At 39.4% G+C, this 22281-nt stretch overlaps 1 protein-coding gene across 2 annotated transcripts in view; it reads left to right on the forward strand.

Annotated features, from left to right (window-relative positions):
- Positions 1 to 21628, forward strand: part of LOC124177042 (UNC93-like protein) — a 60419-nt gene extending 38791 nt beyond the window's left edge. For both annotated transcript variants that reach the window (XM_046559090.1, XM_046559091.1), the window contains exons 4-6: positions 2025 to 2187; positions 8434 to 8701; positions 17234 to 21628. In XM_046559090.1, coding sequence (XP_046415046.1) covers positions 2025 to 2187; positions 8434 to 8701; positions 17234 to 17559 — 757 coding nt within the window. In that variant the 3' untranslated portion in view covers positions 17560 to 21628. The remainder of the gene's footprint in view (positions 1 to 2024; positions 2188 to 8433; positions 8702 to 17233) is intronic.
- The last annotated feature ends 653 nt before the right edge of the window (positions 21629 to 22281 follow it).

The raw sequence follows: 22281 nt of genomic DNA on the forward strand, positions 1-22281 counted from the left end.
GTTAAGGCCTTATTCAACTAAAAAAGTAGAGTAAACCTCGCTAACTGATTTTGCGTTGCAATTGCCAAAAAAGAATCGACAATAGCGCAAAATGGTTAAGCGTACCTTGTTTCTCGTAATTCGAACAATATTTGAACGTTTTTCTATAACGATACCTGTTTTACTTAATTTTTCTAGTCACTGTGTAACAAGCGAAATTTTTCTCAGTGCACACCTCGACGGACAAGACCATGAGTCGACGGCTAATACATCGAGGTTTACTTGTTGCACAGAGATATTGTACGTGCATACTCGTACATATAAAATATATATATATATATATATATATATTTATATGTATAGGTATGCCGAGGCATAAACCCGCGTGGTGGAGGTCCAGGTTCGACTCCAGAAACTGAAACGTGTTTTCTGGAATGTTGTCCGGTCTCTTGTCCGCAGCGTCGATCCGATCCGCCTGAACGATCCTTATACCCTGCCTTGTACCAGGGAACCCTCCTCGCCCCCCGTAACTCAAGATTCGCGTTTCGCCGATTTACTTGTTCCTTTTTGGGCTAATTTCGGACCTACACCTTGCCGCCCTGCTCGTAGCTGTCAAGACCCTTAAGCGAGATCGGGCCCGGTTCTTATACCGTTTCTATATTTAGCTCAACCCGTTTCCAGGGATCTTCGACCGAGATGCGATCCGCACGTGAGGTTCTTAGAAGGTGTCTGCCAAATATTTCCCACCCTATCGCTAGGCGTCGTTTTTCTGTTGATGTTCCAAATTCAGTTTCGTTTGTAAGGTGAACTTTTTGATTGAACGTTACGTTTTTCTTTTTTTTTTTTTTTTTCTTGAGAGGGCGGGGATGAATTGGCACGTTTATATAGTCTTCACCTCTCTCGTTACATAACATTGAATTTTTTAGGCAACTCAAACTACCCGTCACAACGGTTACAGTGCTTATAGTCAAGGACTAGAAACTAAATATGCCGTTACTTTATAATTTGATACTCAAAAGTGAATTTTACCACTCCTGCAGCTAGTTAAATTTACAAACTATCGGAAGTAGTATTCCGCTGGTATACAATATCTTGTCATTAGTTTATTCGGAAAACTTTCGCCCATGGACAAGACTTACCGTGATGGATAAAGTAGAAAGTACTGTTTGAGAGAATTTGGTACTATTAAAGTAATTCGCATTGGAACCCATTTATTTATTTATTTATTCAAATTATTGGTCCTTATTTTCTATTCGTTTAATCTAGAGATAGTGAATTTTATTTGGAAACTTTTATAAAAGAAAATAATTACAAATTTTTTACCTTTCCGTGTTGCAATGGAACAGTTCGAAATTTTCACCTCAGACAAAAAAGTAATTGTAAATACAAACTTTGAACATGCAGTGGATTATTATTAAAGTAATTTTTGTTTCTCACAACGCAACGAAAGCGAGTTCTCTATGATAGATCTATTGCACGCCGAATCGACATCGAACGGATCTGAGTGTCTAAATATAGTTGAACGGATAAAAAAAAAAGAATAAATCTTCGATTCTTTTGAGAGATCGTGTGCGTACGATAGTCTTTATGTACACACGCTGTATGGTAACTAATGCAAATTCGCGGGTTCTCGCGTATACCGGATTCAAATAGCGAGTCGACTTTTCCCCGGCTGCCGATATAAGTGGCCGCATGTCTACGGACAAGCATGTGCGTGTGTTTTTCTTAGAAAAGGAGAAGAGATGCGAGTTTGCATAAATTCGTAATTACACCACACCATGTGTGTACGTGTGCGTGCGCGTTTAACGATCGGTTGCCCATATCCTGCCTATCAGCGAGGTCGTCGCAAGGCTGTACCAACACCGATCGATGGATCGTTGGTTGCATACGAGCGGTGTAATTTTATCCAGCCGAGTTTAGCCGCTGCGTTTTGTACCGTTGTAAAGTATTCTCGAGATACCCTATATTTCCCTTCTTTGGTACACCTCGCACACCACGCACTTTATAGAAAACTTTTTGCTAAATTTATCCGTAACTTGTTTCAGGTACGGTGAAAAACAGCGAAGAGCCGACAGCCAGGAGCTCAGTGGAATCCAACTTCTCTCTGCCACCGCCTATCAGCTCAAAAAACCCTACCAACAACTTCTCATTCCCATCACGGTGTTCATCGGCATTGAACAGGCCTTCATCGGCGCTGAGTATACCCAGGTAAGAATTATCGCACTTTGCAGTGACGATGTCATGACAACAGGTTGACAGAAAGAAGGTAAATGTCCACGAGGAGTCCAACGTTAGATCGAAACACACCGTGCGGCTGATTTTTACCAAAATTTTAACAAGCATCCGATTGGGTCCGAAGCTTTCCGGAAGCTGTGAAGCGAGGCGATGATCGGAACAGCTTCAGGTGTGATCTTGAAAGTCTGATCTGAGCGTTTGCCCGTCTTGAAGTGGCGTGGATTTACACTGCACGGACGTGTAAATTGCAGGGAACGGGAGTTTAAAGAATTTCGCCATTTACGTTGGTTTTATAAATTGCAAAGATCGTCTAATAATAGTGTATAAGCATGCCTGCAGATGGAACGAGGCTGACTTTGGCTGCACTTTCTAATGCCGTTCGTATATAACTGCGGTGCAATACGGTAAGGCGGATGAATGCATACTTGTACAAGTCCTTGCGCAGAATCACCGTATTCGATGTAAACTGTGGTTAGAAGTAGTTGGGCGGATGCCCGTGAATAAGACGAAGAACTTCTTGGCTTGAGGGAATTAAATCCCTGTCCGCGTATCTTTGGTAGCCACAGGGTGCACGGCGAGCTGTCTTTCTTTTTACCTCTTCACGAACACCGCGGAATGTTCGACAGTTTCTGCAGAAATGTCCATTCCGCGTGCTGGCTTTGTTTCAACTCTTCTAGTCGCGAAGTCGTGGCCATTCGCTGTTCGACTGTTAATCGATTGGTAGGAAGACTCGAGCGACAGTGAGCGACATTTCCTGGGAGCTTGGAAAATTTCACCTTGAAAAATTCCAACTTTTACTATCATAATTTCGATGAATAGGAGAATTCTTAATGTACATTCGCGGATTTTCGCGAAAAGTTTTCTCTTTTGAAGAATAATTCCCATTTCTATTTAACCGTTCCGCGTTAGTCTTTAAGCAAATTGAGCGGCGTTATACGTGATGATTTTACGGAAGAAAATAGCGTTCAGATAACTTTGTACGTGACTAATAAGCGCTACGTGTCTTCAGCCCCCAATTGACGTCCCTACTGCAAATACTAGTGGCTACGTCAAACGACACTTGTACGGTATCGTTGCGAGCGTGTAGTAAGTTGTCTTTGTTGGAAATATATCTAGGTGAAATAACAAACAGTAACCCGATGATTCCCGATGGGTATTTTACCGCGAACACAAATTAAACGTCTACCTTGTGTACGTGTATGCCGGAGCGACGACGAAGCAGAGTGTTAAGTACTCATGTTTCTTTATGTTACTCCTGTCAATTAATAATCGAGTTCAACATGCCGTGCGTATTAGTAGGTAATAACGTTTGGCGAAAATATTTCATTTGGAGATTGTTGTGCAGGTGTATATTTACGTTAGCATACGTGTAAAATACTTATTTTCCTCAAACATCACGTAGAATACAATTGTATGCGACATTTTCTTTCGCCGAACGCGCATCACGAACAGCATGTAATTTTCATTGCAAACATACCGATCTACATGTACACGTGATGAAATAAACTCGATGGAATAATATCAAGATGGCCATCGTTGGCACGCTTGCGATTTTATTTCGTCGATAATATGGTTCTCGCTCCTCGCAGATTATAGATTGTTATTTCAGGCGAAATGAAACGACGGCAAGAATCATTCGCGCCTAATTTTACCACCTGCAAAAGTACAGAATCAAAAAATTCTGCTCGCGAAGTTCCCCTGCGCCTGTAAGACCGCAACTTGTCCGACGCATTGAAAAATAGAGGAGTTTCGATACTAAAAACTGTCACCTTGAAGCCTCCGCCTGTCTTACCCTACTTATAAAGTACCGGCGTGGATTAGCCAGCAGTGGCGCCGCAAATATACTGTACATCAGAGTTTCTTGTTTATAACCTACTTCCAGCGCAAAATCCGAAGAAGTTGAACGAATAGAAGATTGGCTCTCGACCCTCCACGTCCGTCTGTCTTCTCATTTTCTCCTTTTGCGTGACTTGGTGGCGCCAGCACTCGCAGGCGAGGCCTCGCGATCCTCGTCGGCGGTAACCTCTCCTCGACTCTGCAGGTGGAAGGAGTTACTCGACGGGAGTCTCAGCAGCGTGCGGCTGTAGCCTTATCGAGTTTTCTTCTTTCTCTTATTCTCTTGGTTTTCTTTTTATTTCACTTCTTCTTGTTTATCCTCTCATTATTCTTCAACTTCTCGCACGGCGTCCGCGACTCGCGGAACGAACGGAAACCCGCCATCTAACACCGTGTCGACTCGAGTCCGCCGCGCCGGTGCTATTTCGAGCGGTTAAGGAATTACTTGGAAATTGTAAATAAGGTAGGAGAATATATGTACGGTAAAAACCTTCGCATTACTTCACCGCAAATCAAGATGGCCGTACAGGTACACCTTGGATATCGCCTGTTGATATAACTGCGCTGAACTTTATTGCCGGGAACTTGCAGGAACCAACCATGTTTCTTTTTATTTAAAATACCGGAAATCAATCAGAGACGCTCTTTGTTGTAAGAGAACAACGTTGCTGGGAAGAAAGAATAAATATTTGCTTAGGATCGTCTATGCAAACGGCAACAAGTCAATGATATCGATGATGGCTGTAGCCTTCCGATACTCATTCAAGTTCATCAATCATTCGGAAACGATGATCTCACGCATCATCATTGCACGAATAGCAATTCATCAGCAAGATAGGTTCGGTTGGACGTTACATGGTTCCAAGTTAAACGATGATCCTGAAAAAGAGTTGCCTCTTCCATCCTGGATACTCAGCGACCTTGAGGATAGAAAAATTTGACCAAAGACCGATGACATTCAGTCATTTCCCTACGACCACGCCGATCGTGAAAATTGCGAAACAGCCAAGTCCGCATTCTCCCAATTTTGTGAAAGTAAACACCATTAACGATCAATATCCAGAGTGCAGGGTCTGGATAGCCTAATCGATGGGTGAAAGATTCTTAGAAGAACGGGAAAGCCCTGAATGGAAAAAACCAGAGATCCGGTGCCGGAGGATATTCCTTGCGATCGGTACGGAGTAAAGAAGGTTATTTTTAGACCTAGTAACGGTAAACATATTGAAAGTACGTCGATGTCCGGCGCCAGTGGAACGCTGTCTGACTTCTGGCGCAAGGGCGCTCTGGGTGCCGAAGACCGATGGCCTGAACGTTGAGGTGGGTACTCGGCCTTTTTCATCAGCTGCGCCTTGTCGGGGTTCGAACGACCCGAGGTATAAATAGACCCCGGAATATCTCGTTCTACGGCGTCGTATCTCCCAGGTTTCAGTGCCTATGGTCAACACTGCGCCGCGTGCACACGTATCGGTGGAACGAAGTTACTGGACATGCAACGTAGGTACCGCAGCTCGGTGTGCATCGACTTAGGCATGCAACTATGTTCTCGAATCGTTGGTTACGGTCGAGTGATGAACAAGTGTGCAAGTTACCAACACTCCAACCTATCTCATCGCCCCTCTACTTTCATCGCGTTACTATCGCTCCTACAGAGCGCCAGCACGAAGTCGAGTGTATCTCGGATACGCCCGGGTCTCCAACAGGGTCTCACCATCGGTGCGATAGTTGCCAGCCTGTTGCCAACTGCAGCTACCGCTGGACCACTACTCGTTGTCGATTTTTCAATCCTCAGATGACTCCAGGCACGCACCTTACTCTTCTGATCTACCGGACCCTGCAACTTGTCTATGATTCAGCACTGTATCCCGATTCTCCAGTCCATAGTCTCTCGTTACAGAATCTCTAGTTGTAAAGCCTCCGTTCCAAATGTAAGATTCCAGTTTCCCCGACGTACGAAGTTCTTCGATATCGTATCCTGTGACGACTACGATCGGGACGCGATGAATTCAACCTGAAATTACAACTACATACGGCATACGTTCATCCACTTGGAGTGCAACTGGAAGTTTGAACTCATTTACTCTACTCTTTGCTTACCGCGTGGAGGTCGGATTATTCAAGTTGCGTAATCGGAATTGCCGTGGGTATATATCATATCCCTGAACTCGTGATATAATGGAAAAGATTGTAACGGATTGCAATCGTAATTATTGGGTACCTCTTGGCCTTCTTTTCTTCTCCAGACTGTCGTCCTCCTCGACTCCGTACGAGTTCTATATTTCAGACCGTTTTTCTGGTGGCTTACTGCCGTTCTGGTTCCTCTTCGAGTTGGACACGATTCAGCCACCCACGCACTTGCAAGGACATATGCGTTACGTCCGCGGGGCTGCACCCTGCAGGTTGTGTCGACGGTGTGGTACTCTTGCGTGACGAAACGCGTTCGCGACTTACATCATGGCCGGAGGCTCTAGTGGGTCGGTCGAGTCCCTGGTTTGTTGTTTGCAAACGCGATATGAAGCGAAAGTTTGCGCGACCAGCGGCTCAAAGCACTCCTTTAACGCGTTCCTCTCGTACCTACGTGTCCCGATCAAGTATAACAGCCTCACACTCCCCGCCACTTGTTCGCATTTCAGCTCACATCGGACAGCATAGCTGTTTATCCGATCTGCGGTTAACAATAACAACAGCAACAACAATGTGGGGAATGAGAACTTGAAGGACGAGGTTATGAGTGGAATTATCATTTTATGAACTATGAGAATTTAAAAAATTACAAGACGGAAGAATATTAACGTTTATTCAATCGCTGGTACATCGACGTTCCTTTGCATGAACGATGATTACGTAAAGATCATGCCGCGAACTCGCCTTCAGCGATATCTCCAAGAGTTTTGCGCCGTTGATACAACGATGAACGCAATTTTTGTAATCATTATATTCGTGATGATCGAGCATGGTCGCTGCAAAACCAGCACCTTAATTACGGTCACGAAACTCTTGTGTACGTTACGTAAGCTCAAAACGTTAGCATTAATCAGTCACTCCGCAGCAGATATAATTCCGTTCTCATTCAAAAGCTGACGTATAAATGTTGGTCTGTCTCCCGACGCGTGCGTCAATCTCTTCTGAAAGAAGATTTTAAACCTGCCCGGCAAAACGAAAAAACTATATTTCAGTATCTAAGATAACAAGCGAGATATCGCTGCTTGAAACAGAAAATTCTGAACAGTCTTGAATACGATGAAAAAACGATCAGCGACGCGTATACGACACTTGTGTTTCACATATATATATATATTTGTTTTTTCTTTCAACGTGAAAAAATAAATTTTAAAACGTTACAGAAGCGTGAATTAATATCGATTATACTGTTAAAGTTTTCGTGAAATACGCAAACCGCAACTTGTGATAAATATGCGAGGGAGGTAACAATAAATAGAGGGATTGTTTGTGCTTTTATAAGTGGTATGAAACGATCTACTTTGTAACCTGATCGCATGCTATACGTAAATACTCACGCACGTGTTGAAAAAATATTTGCAATTGAAATTTGCGTAAAACGTTGTTATACACGTGACTCACTGTAATATGCTCGTTTTTATCATTTACTTGAGAGTAAGATTGGTTTCAGACATACGTGACTCAACGTCTTCTTGTCTTCTTGTTTTATATATGAATCATCTTTCCATCTGTTGTCAAACAGAAGTTTACAGCCCCTTTTCAAATCTTCGTCACGGCTCGTCTTGAGTTAATTTGCAAAACGTGAATAGGATGAAGCCCTGTTCATAATATAGTCAATTTTATAATCTTGAAGAATTGTAAGGTCTGGATTTCGCTCTTCAATTTCTCAACTGCCAGTGATAAAAATCATACTTTGAATTATGTCATTTTTATCGTACAACGAACCGATTCGTTGCGTTTGTGATTTGTCTATTTCACCGGTGCCTTTTTCTGCGCTGCAAATTTTTCAGCGAATATTTCTGGCAGGGCGTCAAATCATCATTAAATACTTGAAGCCCTGTCACTCGTGTCAGAGACTCAAAGGATGATGTTTCAAAGTCAACGTGAACGTCAGTGTCCGATTCTGACGAGCGAAGGCCGCGACGAGTACTTAGACTTTGGTACCAACAAAGCGGAAGAGTAATGAGAGGAAGAACGCTTTGCCTCGGGTTATCAAAAGGAAGAAAACCGTTTCGTTTCGAACCGTAATTCCATCTGGATAATTCGGCCGACTCGAAAATAAAATTAAACGAATGTATAATAACAGGAGGAGAAGTCTCGTGATTTACGACTTGGTTCTTAATTGTACGCGCTTCAAACCGACGGTTTCTTTTTATATACCGTAGTGTGAACATTAAATGGACTTAATCTGTGTTTCCATTTCAGGCTTACATATCATGTGCGCTTGGAGTACACAAGGTAGGATACGTCATGATGTGTTTTGGCATCGTGAACGCCTGCTGTTCTCTCCTCTTTGGATCCCTGATGAAGTTCGTCGGGAGACAGCCGTTGATGGCCCTTGGCGCCGTCGTTCACGCCGTTCTTATCGGTGTGCTTCTAGTCTGGAGGCCGCATCCCGACAATCCTTACATCTTCTACACCCTTTCGGGTCTCTGGGGAGTCGGCGATGCCGTTTGGCAGACGCAGGTTAACGGTAAGTTCGCTTCGCAATTTTTTATTCAACAAATTAATGGTCTTTAGCTACATATGGAAATCATTTTGAGGCCGGGTTGAAATTCCGTGTTTAAAATGTTTGGAAGGTGGCGAATTCCGAATTTTTTCCTGGGGACACTTCGTTGAAAGAATTCAAACTTTGAAGAAACAGCAAAGTTTCGAATGGTTCGAAATCCGACGCTCAAAGTTGCGAAAGTGCGATAGTGAAAAAACTTAAATATCTGAAACATCAAAATTTTGAATGATCGAAGATATTCAGTTCTGTGAATTTCTGGTTAGGTGAAATTTCACAACTTTAATCTTTCTTTGTTTTGGATTTTTGGTTTTTCTTACTTTTTACACCCACTCGTTGAGTAAACTACACTGCGTGAGTATATCTTAACATTCGGAATTTTGCTTTATTTAAATTTTATTTTTTGGAATTTCGCTCCGTCAAAACATTAAGTTTTGGAACTTTGCTCTATCGTAACTTGAATTTTCTTAATCTTGCATTTCGGAACTTCGAGTCGTCTTCTTTCGCGACCATTCGAAATTTTGTTGTTTCTTCAAAGTTTGATTTCTTTACTTCACGTTTAGCCACCAAATAATTCGGAAGTGTACACTTTCCGAACTTTTCAAATTCGGAACATCAACCTCGCCTCATGATTTTCACATACATCACGCCCACGTATACACGCATGGATTGTTAAACGATCCACTGTGTTTGTTTATGGTAATTCATCTCGTGAATTTTTTTTTTTTCTTTTTTTTCATTTATTTCTCATTTCTTCGTCTATTTCAATTTGTAAGAATTAATCAGAGGTAAAAAAAAATAAAATAAAATAAAATAAAATTCACTACACACATAATAACTGGCGGGATTCTTTTTTTTCTCGGTTATTGAGATTCGTTCACTGTAAGCATGCCGTCAGTAATATCAGGTACTCTCGGTAGCGTGAGACTGAGCCGAGTGGTTCGTATGTATGCAAATTTGGCATTACCATTATACCCGTTTATCCGCAAGCAGTGGCCATAGACGTCGTTTGTATGCCGGTTGCTCTTCTGTTCCACTCGACCCGGACCTCCACCTGGTAAAAAATCTCGTCTTATAAGTCGAACGGCTCGTATCATTAAAATAAGGATGTATCGAGAGTAGGTACGTATGGACGGCTCTAAAAAGTAGCGACGCAAACGAGTTATGAGATCATGGTCCGCATAAAGAGCGAATGAATTGAATGAAAACAATTATTATACCTATTTTGCGCAGGATAGATAACGAAGAGAGAGACAAATTTCAAACACAATAGCAAAGTTACCGAATCGTCATCGTTTCGTTCGCAAATCGGTTCTCGAAAAATCGTCTGAGACATTTTTTTTCTTTACTTTACAAAGCATTCATTTTTCAATCGTGGTCTGTTACATCAATTTCATACAATGTTGTTTATCAATGAACTGTGGCAATGAATCAACACCTCGTCGAGAACGGATAAACGATGCGTGATAACTTTGCGATTCTTAAAAAATGGTTGAATTTAGAGATCATTTTAGGTGAAATTTTAGCATTTCCTATTTGCAATTCAACTTGATTAATTTCGGTGTACAGCGTCTCACGAGTTTTTGCTATAAATTTTTCAGTTTCATAAATTCTTCGATCAGACGTGCATTCAAAACGTGACATAAAATGTATAGAATATCCTCGTAGGATAATTCCTGCCGTGATCACGACGCGTTCGTTTCAAGCTTTCTCTCCGCACAGTGACAAGACAAAAATTGGGCGTTGAATTTGTTTGGTGAGAAAGTTGTGTATCTCCGTCCATCTCCCACTCGTGATTTTGTGCACAAGCATTAAGTGTAAATGATCGGAATAAAGTATTTTCGTTACCCGTCACGTCCGATTATCCGGTTGCACGAAATCTCATTAGCGGCATGAAGAATCGAGTAGGTTCGTCATTTATCAATGGATTTTGAAAGTCGCGGAAGTCTTTTAGTCAGACGGCAATTAAAAGACTCGGCCTACTCTACGGTTGTTAATTTTATCGAGCAAACGCGACGTCCGTCTTTCAAACTTTGCGAAAATCATTCGAAACGCTGGAAATATTGTGGAAATTGATTATTCCCGTTTCGGGAGTGACTGCGGCTTATCGCAAACACCTCCGTTACGTAACGTCGTAACGGTAGGTCGTTCATTCGACGCATGAATTTGATACTATAACGATCGTGACGTCGGATAGGTGAAAGAAGGATCACCGGATACACACTTACTCAATACTTAGAGGTACGTATCACCGAGTGACCAGAAGTGATCTGTGGTTTTGAAAGGAACTTAAAAGTCCCCTCACGTACCTACCTTACAGACGTCTCGAACAATCTCTGGAGCATGGCTGCTGGGTTCGAACACCTGTTAGCACTTGGGGGTATGATCCTTTTTTTTAATCGTTTCGAGACCCGAGGCCATGCTCGTGTGTGTCGGTGTAGGTAGTGTAACAGCTATTTTTCCTGCTCTCTTCCTGAAACCCCCCTTTCCTATAACTACGAGCCGTTAGTTTGTTACTGACCTTGATCTCGGTAATGTTTGAGGCAAAAATTTCCGTCACGAATGTGTGTGGATGAAACGTTTGTACCGCCACGCCTATGTCACGTACCATCGGATTACATACTGAGAAAAATTTCATTTGTTACAGTAACTAGAAAAATTCAGTAAAACAGGTACCGTTGAAAAAACTGTTTGAATATCGTTTGAATTACGAAAAACGAGGTACGCCTAACCATTTTGCGGAATTTTTTAATGGAATATGTCTCTCTTTACGTGAACAATCGAGTACTTAATCGAAACAGGTGCGTTTTCAAGTTTCTCACATTCTCACTACTTCCGGTCAAAGAATCGTAGCCACAGCTCAAGTATTGGAACATTGATAATTCCTCGGGACCTTGACCAATATTTACATCATATTTTACACAATCTTCTTCATGCATTTGCATGAAAAATTGTAATTTTATTTCTTTACAACATTCGTTGACATTCAGATGCATGTATCGTATCAAAAAATGCTTAATGTTCACAGGTTAGGTTAGGTTTTTATATGGAATAACATCGAGCGGAATATACGTAGATTTTTACCGGCTGAATCTTTTAAAAAAGATTCATGAAATCGATCAGAAATAGAAATACGACAAAGTCCGTCGGATCGATACGCTGTAAGAAAACAAGTCTGAAATAAAACAATGACATGTGTCTGTCAAGTTAAATTTGTTTTCCGCGTTGTTACAACGGCCGACTCTGACGCACAATGACGAGATTATATCCGTAAGTATAATATTGATATTTAGGCCCAAGGCGCACGCATTTCGATTACACTTTTTTTCTTTTTTTTTTTTTTTTTAACATAAATTGAATATTTTATCTCGTCGGACAACGAACCGTGATCACGCACGTACAGAGTTATGCATCATGTACGGTAAGCGCGTTTATTACTTGTTATACCGCTAAAAACTTTCTAAACATCAATCAACGATCAGCGTATCGACTGACGATGAGACCCGGATTTCCCCTCACATATAATACCATCACCTTCACGCGCATTGTACCCGAATCATAGAGTATAATAATGCCATCATTATCGCTTATTCCTTCACCTGTTGCGCACTCTACGCGTGTTCCACATCTCCGGTGCGCCTGCGCATTGACAACGCCATCTAGCGGCAGAAAATATCATATTACTCCACGAGGTGTTGTATCGCACGTTAGTGGCAAAAAATTCGTTTTCATTCCATATTTTCACGTCGCATAACGTGACGAAGGTCCGACAGTCTTCACGAAGTTTTCGTGTCTTTGCATTTGTGTGATTTCACCTAGAACAATCAGCTGATCACCCAGAGCGCCGCCATATTGTTTTGAAGATCGTGCAAGCGTGCGTTCGGCGCGTTTGATTCGTGATAAAATTCTTTGGATATTGATTTATTTGGATGGAAAGCTATGAGAAAAATCAAATCTCCGTAATTTAGTGATTCAATGAGTTCCAAAACTCTGCCATCTTTCCATTAGACACATTGTTCAAAAATTTTTGCGTATCGTGGATAGATTTTTACCACATCATTAATATCACGTCAAAGGTGATATCCGTGCCGGTTTACGGGTGAATGGCGTGTTTTGTCGACGTTGAATGAGGCGGATATCCGTAAAACTGAAACGCTGCTGTTTTATTTTATTTTTATTTTTTTTTCACTTGTATATATGTACATAGGTATAATACTGAATCGAACAGCGGCATTATACTTATGCTCATGGCCAATTGGAAGAGATCCGCTGTGTATAATATAACCTAATTGTTCCAATTCCGCAAAGTGTGTAGCTGGTTGTTGAACATTCGCGTATGATCGTTATTGCGGGAATTGATTTTTCTCACCGAATAATAAACACCTTCAAAGAACGTATCGCCTTGGTAACGTGAGATAGACATCCGTCAGCATATGTATGTATAAATAGATACGTACTACGCTTGGGTATAACGCCCAGTTGCATAACTTGACTTCTTTCCTATCGTTATACTCTGTACCATGCATAATGCCGTATTATGTACCTATGGATATGTGAAATAATTCAGCAGCTAGATTCAATCGGTTGATAAAACGTTGATTATTAAACGCGCGTTAACTTTTTTCAAGTATTTGATTTTTTTCCCCTTCACAATATCTCACTTAGAATTGCCCTGCAGGATGTTGGCTATAGAGTATAGAATGTAGAAATTTAACTTCTCGCTTACGTAACCGAATAAATTGACCCTTTTGATTCATCGGTTTTTTATTGTTCTTGTATGCCGAAAAGCCAAAAAGCAAAAAAAAAAGGGCAAACCCACATTACAGGACCTCTTACTGCTACTTCTTAACAGATGTGACTTAATAATGATTTAAAATGCTAATAATAAGATCAGTACGTTATAAAAAAATGTTGCATTGTAAATTGTTAGCCATGTTTAAAACCTTTTCAAATTCAATCCATCGTCTTTTCATTTCTCCTTTTTTTTTTTTGTTTTTTCATAACGGCTTTTCTTTTAGTTCTTATTCAATGATATACAAGAGTAAAGATTAAAGCTAAGCGATGCTTATTTTGGTTGGATTGCAGATAAACCATGAAATCTTTGAAAGCTGTTTCGACTTTGTCTAAAACAAATTTAAAATATATAGTGAACAGTAAAATAAAAAAAAAAAAACAACAGATCTCTCTTTCTTTAATAATGAAGGTATCAAAAAAGAGGTTCGCGCATTTTCTCCGACACGGTAAAATTATTCCTTACGGATGTCAATAACACATGCGCGTATTCAATTAGATTAACGATCATCGTAGTCAGTCGGTTGTACTGCTGACACCCACATCCTGCCGTAACTATCTGATTATAATTATTCTCGAGATTCAAAGTCTGCCAGCTGCGTGTGACTTGCGTGTGTGTAAAATATATCCGTGGGCAGTTGTGTTAACTATCATAGCGTTGCTAGGAAATAGAACTGAATCCCCGTGTACGTGTAATTGCGAAGGTTTGTACGTACGATGTATGTAAGCGTGGACCAGAGATTGTTGAACGTAGAGACGACGAAAAAAAAAAACACACACACACACGAGATTTATTCCGTTCTTACACTAAACAAGTGCTAATACATACCGAAATCTACATAAGTAGGAGGGCAAAAAACTTTCTCAGGTACAAACGAGAAGTTCGTTGCAGGTATGACGTCGGGTTTGTATAGAAAAATTTTCGTTTGATTTCGTTTTTTTTTTTTTTTTTTTCTTTTTGCCGTAATTTGAACGTATAGCGTCTACTCTACCTGGAATTCTCTAGCCGATTGTGAGCGGGAAATAAAAAAACATTGACAGACACGTTACTCGTTTCAATTATCATTATCGTTGTAATTATTGCCTACGACTGGAAATTATTTTTAGGTATTCCGTGTAGTGTCGACACTTTGCCTAAAAAAGCGAAAAGATAAATACGGTAAAGAAATGTATGATAGATTAGCAGAGGAGTCTCACGTTGTAAAAAAGTTAGGTTTTTTTAACGCAATTGTTTGAATTTTTTGCTCGTTGTTTTTTTTCTTTTCTTATCATTTAAACCGTAAGTATCATCGAATGCGACAAGTATAGAAAATCGCGAATTACTCGATTTTTATTCAGACGGGCGTTATTACAGTACACTGACAAAAATTTCATTCGTTACGGTGAATAGAAAAATTCAGTAAAACAGGTATCGTTAAAAAAACTGTCCGAATACCGTTGGAATTACGAAAAACGAGGTACGCTTAACCATTTTGCGCTATCGTCGATCCTTTTTTGGTTATTGCAACGCAAAATCAGTTTCTTCGGTTCACTCTACTTTTTCAGTTAAATAAGGCTTTAACGTCAATTCATTGTTCCACAAGCATTAAATTTTCCCAACAGTTGCAAGAAAATATAGCCAGCAGTGATCGTAATGAGAAAGAATAGCAACGTATAGTAGACTTTCCGGTAACAGCTGGAAAACTAATTTTCATTTTCTACCCAGAACTATATTTTTCCATCAACCATCAGGCACTGTTTTAGAATAGTTAGCCATACGTCCACTGTGCAGGTAGGTAATATTGTTAGTTTTAAACGAAAGGCAGGTCAAGGATGGTAAATTCCTCTCGTCGTAGCTCATCAACGCGTCTGCACGGCCGGTTCGTTGTCGAAGAGGCTGACATTATTTTTCATTCTTATTATTCCGTTTTGTTTTTTATTTATCTCCTCTCAAAATATATTCACCAGACAGCCTCGAGTCGGCCACTAGACAAAGAATGCCGATTAGTAGTGCCTTGCTCATCCTTTCGCAGCCCGATTCAGATTCAAATCGCGGTATTAAACGTTCCATTGGTTCGATCGTAAGTTCTACCAAGATCGATAGAATATACGCACTGTATAACTTTTGCCACTAGTGATAATTTGCGAACGTTGATGCTAAAATAAAAAAAAAAAAAATAAATAAATAATAATAACATAAAATAAAAATGAACGGAATCTACGTTCTTGACTCAGCTAAGGACCACCGCAATAGAAGGGGGGAGGGGGGAAGAAAAACAATAAAATATGGCGGGAAACTATATTTACCGTTTGCGGTATTGTACATTCACGTTATTATATACAGCTCTTTATGCAAATCATATTGTACGCGGTAAATATATAATATATGTATTTTTTTGGTTCGTTTTTTTTTTTTTTTTTTTTTTTACCTCTACTTCTCTTTCTAACTTTTAACGACCATCTTCTTGGTCGCTGTTAATTCAGCGCGGTTACAAAGTAATTGCTTAATTTCCATAAATCTTGACATGGAATATTAAATATCTTCGAGTCGAATGTCGAGAGCGCGGGATATGCTCATGATTCGAGGTGACAGAACTCACTATTCATCCTAACAACCGTGATGTTTCGACATTAGACATTTTGTTGCGGAACGAAACTTGGAGCCAAATAACCTCAGGGACCCTGGCATATGTCTAGGCAACGGCGAATGAAGCCTATATATTCCATAATTGGTGGTTTGGATCTCCTTGGTCATCTTCCATACTCTCGGGGTCACGACTGGCTCTCGCTAGTCATCCTTTTCTTTTTCTTTTTCTTTTTTTTATCAATCAATTCTTGTTTTCGCATTCGACTAATTTACTTCACCTAAATATCACCGGACACCGGAAAGAACGTTTGTGATTTTTTCAATGCCTCAAACTGCGTCCCATTCGCATTTAAAATTTCACGCAACGTGGTTAATTTGTAACGAACAAATTTTTATACCGATCGTTAATTAAACCGTTGAACGAAATTTTAGCGAGAAAAAAAAAATAAAATTTACGAGGCTACAAGCCGAAAAACCGCGAGTCACAGATTCGTTTTACAGTTACATCATATTTTAAATAATTCTGAAAATTTCAAGCTTCGAGTGTTTCTTCGAATATGCGTTATTATATATTAAACTAAGCGTGTTACATATTTGTCCACTTGTCGTTTTGTTAGTTAAATTTTTTAGTTTTTATCGACGAAACGTTCGAAACGATTCTGCAATATCACATTGATAAATAGTACGGAAAAAGTGGGTGACCTCCGTCTGAAATTCGTTGATGTATCATGCTTCGTATGTTTAAACGCTGTGACTGTGCAACGTAATAAATAATACTTAAAATTAAGGATGTCACGAGCGTACAATTTGCTCAGATATTTCTTATACAAATAGTATACTCTTGGAAAATTCAAAATTCAAAAGATGCTATGCAAAGATCAGTTGTAACTGTATTTCGTGTTGAATTCTACCAAATTTTACAAAATTTTTCATTTTGCATCTCAGTTAACTGAAATCCATGCCCTTAAGATATCGTCCGCTTTGTTATAGCGCAAGAAGTTTATTAAATTTCGAATATAACATAATTATTTGTTTCGACGAATCTTTGGCGTGATGAGGTTAAAGAAAAAAAAATAAAAATACGTTTAACAATTAAATAAATATCTCCTTTTAATTTCGTATTTTCCCCATTCAATTTCCAGGACTTTACGGAACCCTGTTCAGGCGCAACAAGGAGGCTGCCTTCTCAAACTATCGTTTGTGGGAAAGCGCAGGTTTCGTTGTAGCCTACGCGTACAGCACACATTTGTGCGAGCGTATGAAGCTCTACGTGATGCTGACGGTCCTTTTCCTCGGTATTATCGGCTACACAATAGTCGAGCTTCTTCACAGGCGCAAACAGAAGAGACGCAAGGCGTTGGCCGAGGATCCAAAATCGGCCCAGGCTCAGGCCGAGGCCAACAATCCCGAGGAGACCGACGACGAGAAGGACGACATAGACGACGACATAATCATCACCCACCTCTGAGTAACGGATAATGAGTGAAAAACACACACACACACACACACGCACACGCAAGAAAACAGAAAAGAAAAGAAAATTAAATAAATAAATAAGTAAATAAATAAGTAAATAATAATAACAATAATAGTAGCAACAACAATGAGAAGATGAAAAAGAGACGAGTATATTAATACATGCGTACATAATTGATCGTTGTATACTCGTAAAAAAAAAAAAAAAACAAACAAACAAACAAACAAACAAACACACACACACACACGCGCGCGTTTACACGAGCAATTATACACAACGCATGTATAAATATTTTATTTATATACCTATGTGTAACCCGCACGCATATTTTATATATGTATATATGTGCACCTTAGATGAAGAGACCCTGGAGCGATTTTATTCTACTACATTTATATTCATCGTTCATAGTGCGTCGTCGTTGTTACAATCATCATCGATCGCTGTATTCATCTTCGTTATCGTCATTTTTTTTTTTTTTTTTTTTTCTCAATCGCGGCATCGATGATCATCCACGTTATAAAGAGGCAGTTTTTCCGCAACCCTCGGATTAATCTCGGACCGCGATTATGATCAGTATTTCGTATATATGTATATACAAAAATGAAAAAAAAGTAAAATATATATAAAAAGAATAAAAATAAAATAAAAGTAAAAAATAAAGAGGGGTAAACGAATAAATGAAAAAAAAAAAAAATGTATTTTCATCGGTGTTACACGAGAATTGTTGTTGTATGTATATTATAGATAGAAATTATATATTATATATACTCATTTTTCTACCGTCAATCCCGATTGCAGGTAGATTTTTCTTTGGCAGTTTTGTTTTCGATGAAACGTCGCTTTTCTTTCCTCGCTATGAACACGAAATAAACATTTATTTCTTATCCGTTCTATGTTATATTATCAATGATCTGAAAACACGTGGAATCCCTCGACTCGATACAACTTTGTACAATGTACGAAATGACAACGAGAATCGTGCGTTGTATGTTAAATTAATTTCAACGTTTGACAAGGTGTATCGAAAGAGAAGGATGGAGATGATCAAAATTCCCAAAATTCAATTCAAAATTATCAAACGAGGTGCTCCAACAAAAAAGCAGGAATAAAAAAAAAAAAACACCGCTACACTGTGATAAAATTTGACATCTTATCGGCCAACCATATTCGGAGTGTGAAAAGAGGATCGGAGAAGGAGCGGAGACGAGTCGGTAACAAACGTATATTTTCTCGTTCCAAATCCCACTGTCAGATCAAGATTCTCGATCGATGATACTTGCGTTACGTGAAAGAGAGGTAGAAGAGAAAAAGGAAACACCCGCGCAGGTGTTTTAATCCACGATAAAAGTACCTCGGTGTGGAAAAAGGAACGTTAAGAGATTACCTGCCAACAAAATAAACAAATAAATAAATAAAAACCGTGTAACACTATCGGATGGATCCGTCAGTCGGTTAATTCGTTGATCCAAATTCCAAGATTATTACCTATCTCGATCTCTCCGTCCGATTCCTCTAGCTCGGTACACACGCCCGATACAACAATCTCTCAGGACTCCGAGGCTCTGCTGAATAACAATGGTTTAAAAAACAAATTAAAAAAAAAAAAAAAATTAAAAAAAAAAAACAAAAACGGTTTGAAAAAAAAAAGAAGCGCCGTCACGCACGTCCGTGGCGATGGTCGCCGAATCGAGGCCACGAGAGATTTGATTTTTTGGTACATCGAGTAGGCAGCAGCAGCAGCAGCAGCAGCAACAGCAGAAGCAGCATCGCGTCTGTAAGTCAAGCAGGCATAAAATTCGTCCTCGTGTATCGACGAACGATTGTAATTGCCGAGAGAACGCAACGCGGAGGAAAGGCGAACGAATTGTTATCTTCTCTTTATAACGCGGAAGCGGCCTCTCCGCGTCTCCCGTGTTCATACGTTAATACGCCTTCGTCTTTGCCCGTCTTTGACCTTCGGGAGAAAAGCCGGAGGCGTCTCGCCTTCTTGGTTGCAAAATTGACGCGATGAAGAAGAATAAAAATAAATAAATAAATGAATAAATAAATAAACCAGGAATTAAAAAATCTAGATCGTATGCCTAGCGATGATAACCATCGAGCCGGAATCGCAACGCAAAATCTTTGATACCACGAATCGATCGGATCGAAATCGTTTCATTTACACCGCGGGACGCTGCAAAAAAAAAAAAACGGCCGCGGTTTCTACGCGTCTACGTCCTAGTATTTTTCTTTGTAATTTTTTTACTTTTTTTCTTCTTTTTTTTTTTTCTTTCTTAATTTTCTTCTCTTCAATTCCCAACACCGCGATAATATCTTTCGGACGAGTTTCATTTTTTTTTTTTTTTTTTTTCGGCCATCTTAAATCCGTTACAATAATTACCATCGACCGTCTATTCCGCGCATAGTCGAGAGTACCTTACAAACACGTCTGTACGTAACGCGGTTTTTGTAACTCCGTGCATGATGCTGCTGAATCGGAGCTGGAGAATGGAACGGACAGCATCGCCTCGGGCATCGGCTAAGATAGAGATTCGAACGGTCGGTTCTTTCCTACCCTCGTTCACCCGGCTACGCCGAGACTCTCGCTCCAAGAATATAAATACAGGATTCTTGGTGTTTCTATTGAAATTCTTCAACTTATGCGAACGGCTTACGCTTCCTGCAATTCCGTTTGTCTATCTGAAAGTTACTTTTTATTTCTACTATTTTACATTTATTTTTAATTTATTTTATTTTATTTTTTTTTTTCTTTCAAATCAACTTTACCGCCTCATTACTTATTCCCCTTTCGATACCAGTTTTATCTCGTAAGATATAAATATATATTATATATATATGTGTACTTTAACGTACGTTTGATTCCGTGTCGTCGTTGCCGACGTGAATCTCGTCGTTCGTCTCTACGTGATAATGAAGAACGAAATCTGTGTCAATTAGATATCGGGCACGTTTTTTTCTACACGTCACGATTCGAGTAGACTATTCGTTCATATTTTCATTTATTCTCTTGGTTTTTTTCTGTTTTTTTTTCTTGCTTTTTTTATCTTCCAACTCCGCGGATATCCAAAATATGGTTCACGATTTCGCGTTACGAAATTTATAAACCATCGGATTAGTTTGTTGGTTTCTTTTCTTCAAGAGACACAGACTGCAGCAGTGATTAATCCGTCTATCCTTTGTCGTGACGCAACTCGATAAAGAGAGAGAGAGAGAGAGAGAGAGAGACGTGTCACAGAACATATGTGATAGACGAAATTCCATGAGAGAACGATCGTGACCTCTGAAACCCGTGTCCGATTCTGTTCCCGATATTTCTTCCTTTTCATCCGCCATTCCCGGTCATGTTCGATATTCTTTTTTCGACTTTTACAGTTTGACGATTGCGTAAATGTCAAATTTTACCACTTGATGTAACACGCGCGATATCTTATATTTTATCCAATTTAACGTAGTGAATCTGCATTTAATCCGGACGACGAGTATCCGTGACGTTTCGGTTTGATGCTAACTGAACGTACTTTAACTATCGTTTGACTTCTATTAAAATTATCATACATACGAAAATGTACAAGCTACGGTTTTTAAAATGAGCACGACATGTGGATATTCCGACGACCAACGAGTTGTTTTACAGGCTTCGAGAACTCGGGTCGTGGTATGAAATATGGAGATGACGCGTCTTGTAATAACAGTAATAATTGTATTAATAATATTAATAATAATCATTGATAACGGATATCGTTCGGATTTGCACCTCGAGTATTTCGCTCATTATTATCGATTTATTATATTGCCGTATATTATCATACTATCGATATAGTTATGTACATACATATACAATGCATATACACAACATATCCTGAATGATTCTCACTATTTACATCCATAGAATGGATGTACGAACGCACAATTAATTATATCATGTCAAAAAGCACGAACAAATAATCGTGAACGATTTAAGTTTGGTGAAACAAAGAATAAAAAAAAAAAAAAAAAACTTATACGCACGGTGAATCATGTTCTCACAATTGTTCGAAATAGCGAGGATGAATAACGCTATAGGAGTAAAAATTAAAAATCCTGTTTTTCATAAACTCATGATGCTGGTCATTTCGCTCACAGACTATTTTCTGATTGTTATATAACTTCAGCAAATATTCTTCGAATCTCATTGTCTGTTATTTTCTTAGCCATGGTATGTTTGCCGCATACGACGGACAAAAATTATTGTTGAAATGTCTCCCTTAATAGAACGATCAAGAGGGGCTGGTGCAACATTTTGTTATTATTCTAACTACGATCGTTATATCTCTAAAGTAACATAGATGTAAAGTATAATAATCATATTGATAATTATTCATACATGCCCATGCTCGTATACGAATTATGTGCACGTAATTGGTGAATATTGTTGAACATACATATACATATATATATAATGCTAGAAATAAAGATATAATTATACATACATATATATACACATACGATATTTATACCTACAACTAAGTATAATTAACGCACCTTAATTAATAACAATTTTGCTGTCGAGCTAAGAGGCGTGTTGAGGGGTTGATATTAACATTTTTCCGGGTTATCTTGAGCTTATTTCTTATTCGAAAAGGCGACCGATGATTTTATGTTCGTTGATAAGTTTGAATTTTCTGTATAAAATACGATACACGTCACATCCAACTTAAATGCAAAGAT

The sequence above is a fragment of the Neodiprion fabricii genome, chromosome 2 (genome assembly GCF_021155785.1).
Source record: "Neodiprion fabricii isolate iyNeoFabr1 chromosome 2, iyNeoFabr1.1, whole genome shotgun sequence".
Lineage (NCBI taxonomy): Eukaryota > Metazoa > Arthropoda > Insecta > Hymenoptera > Diprionidae > Neodiprion > Neodiprion fabricii.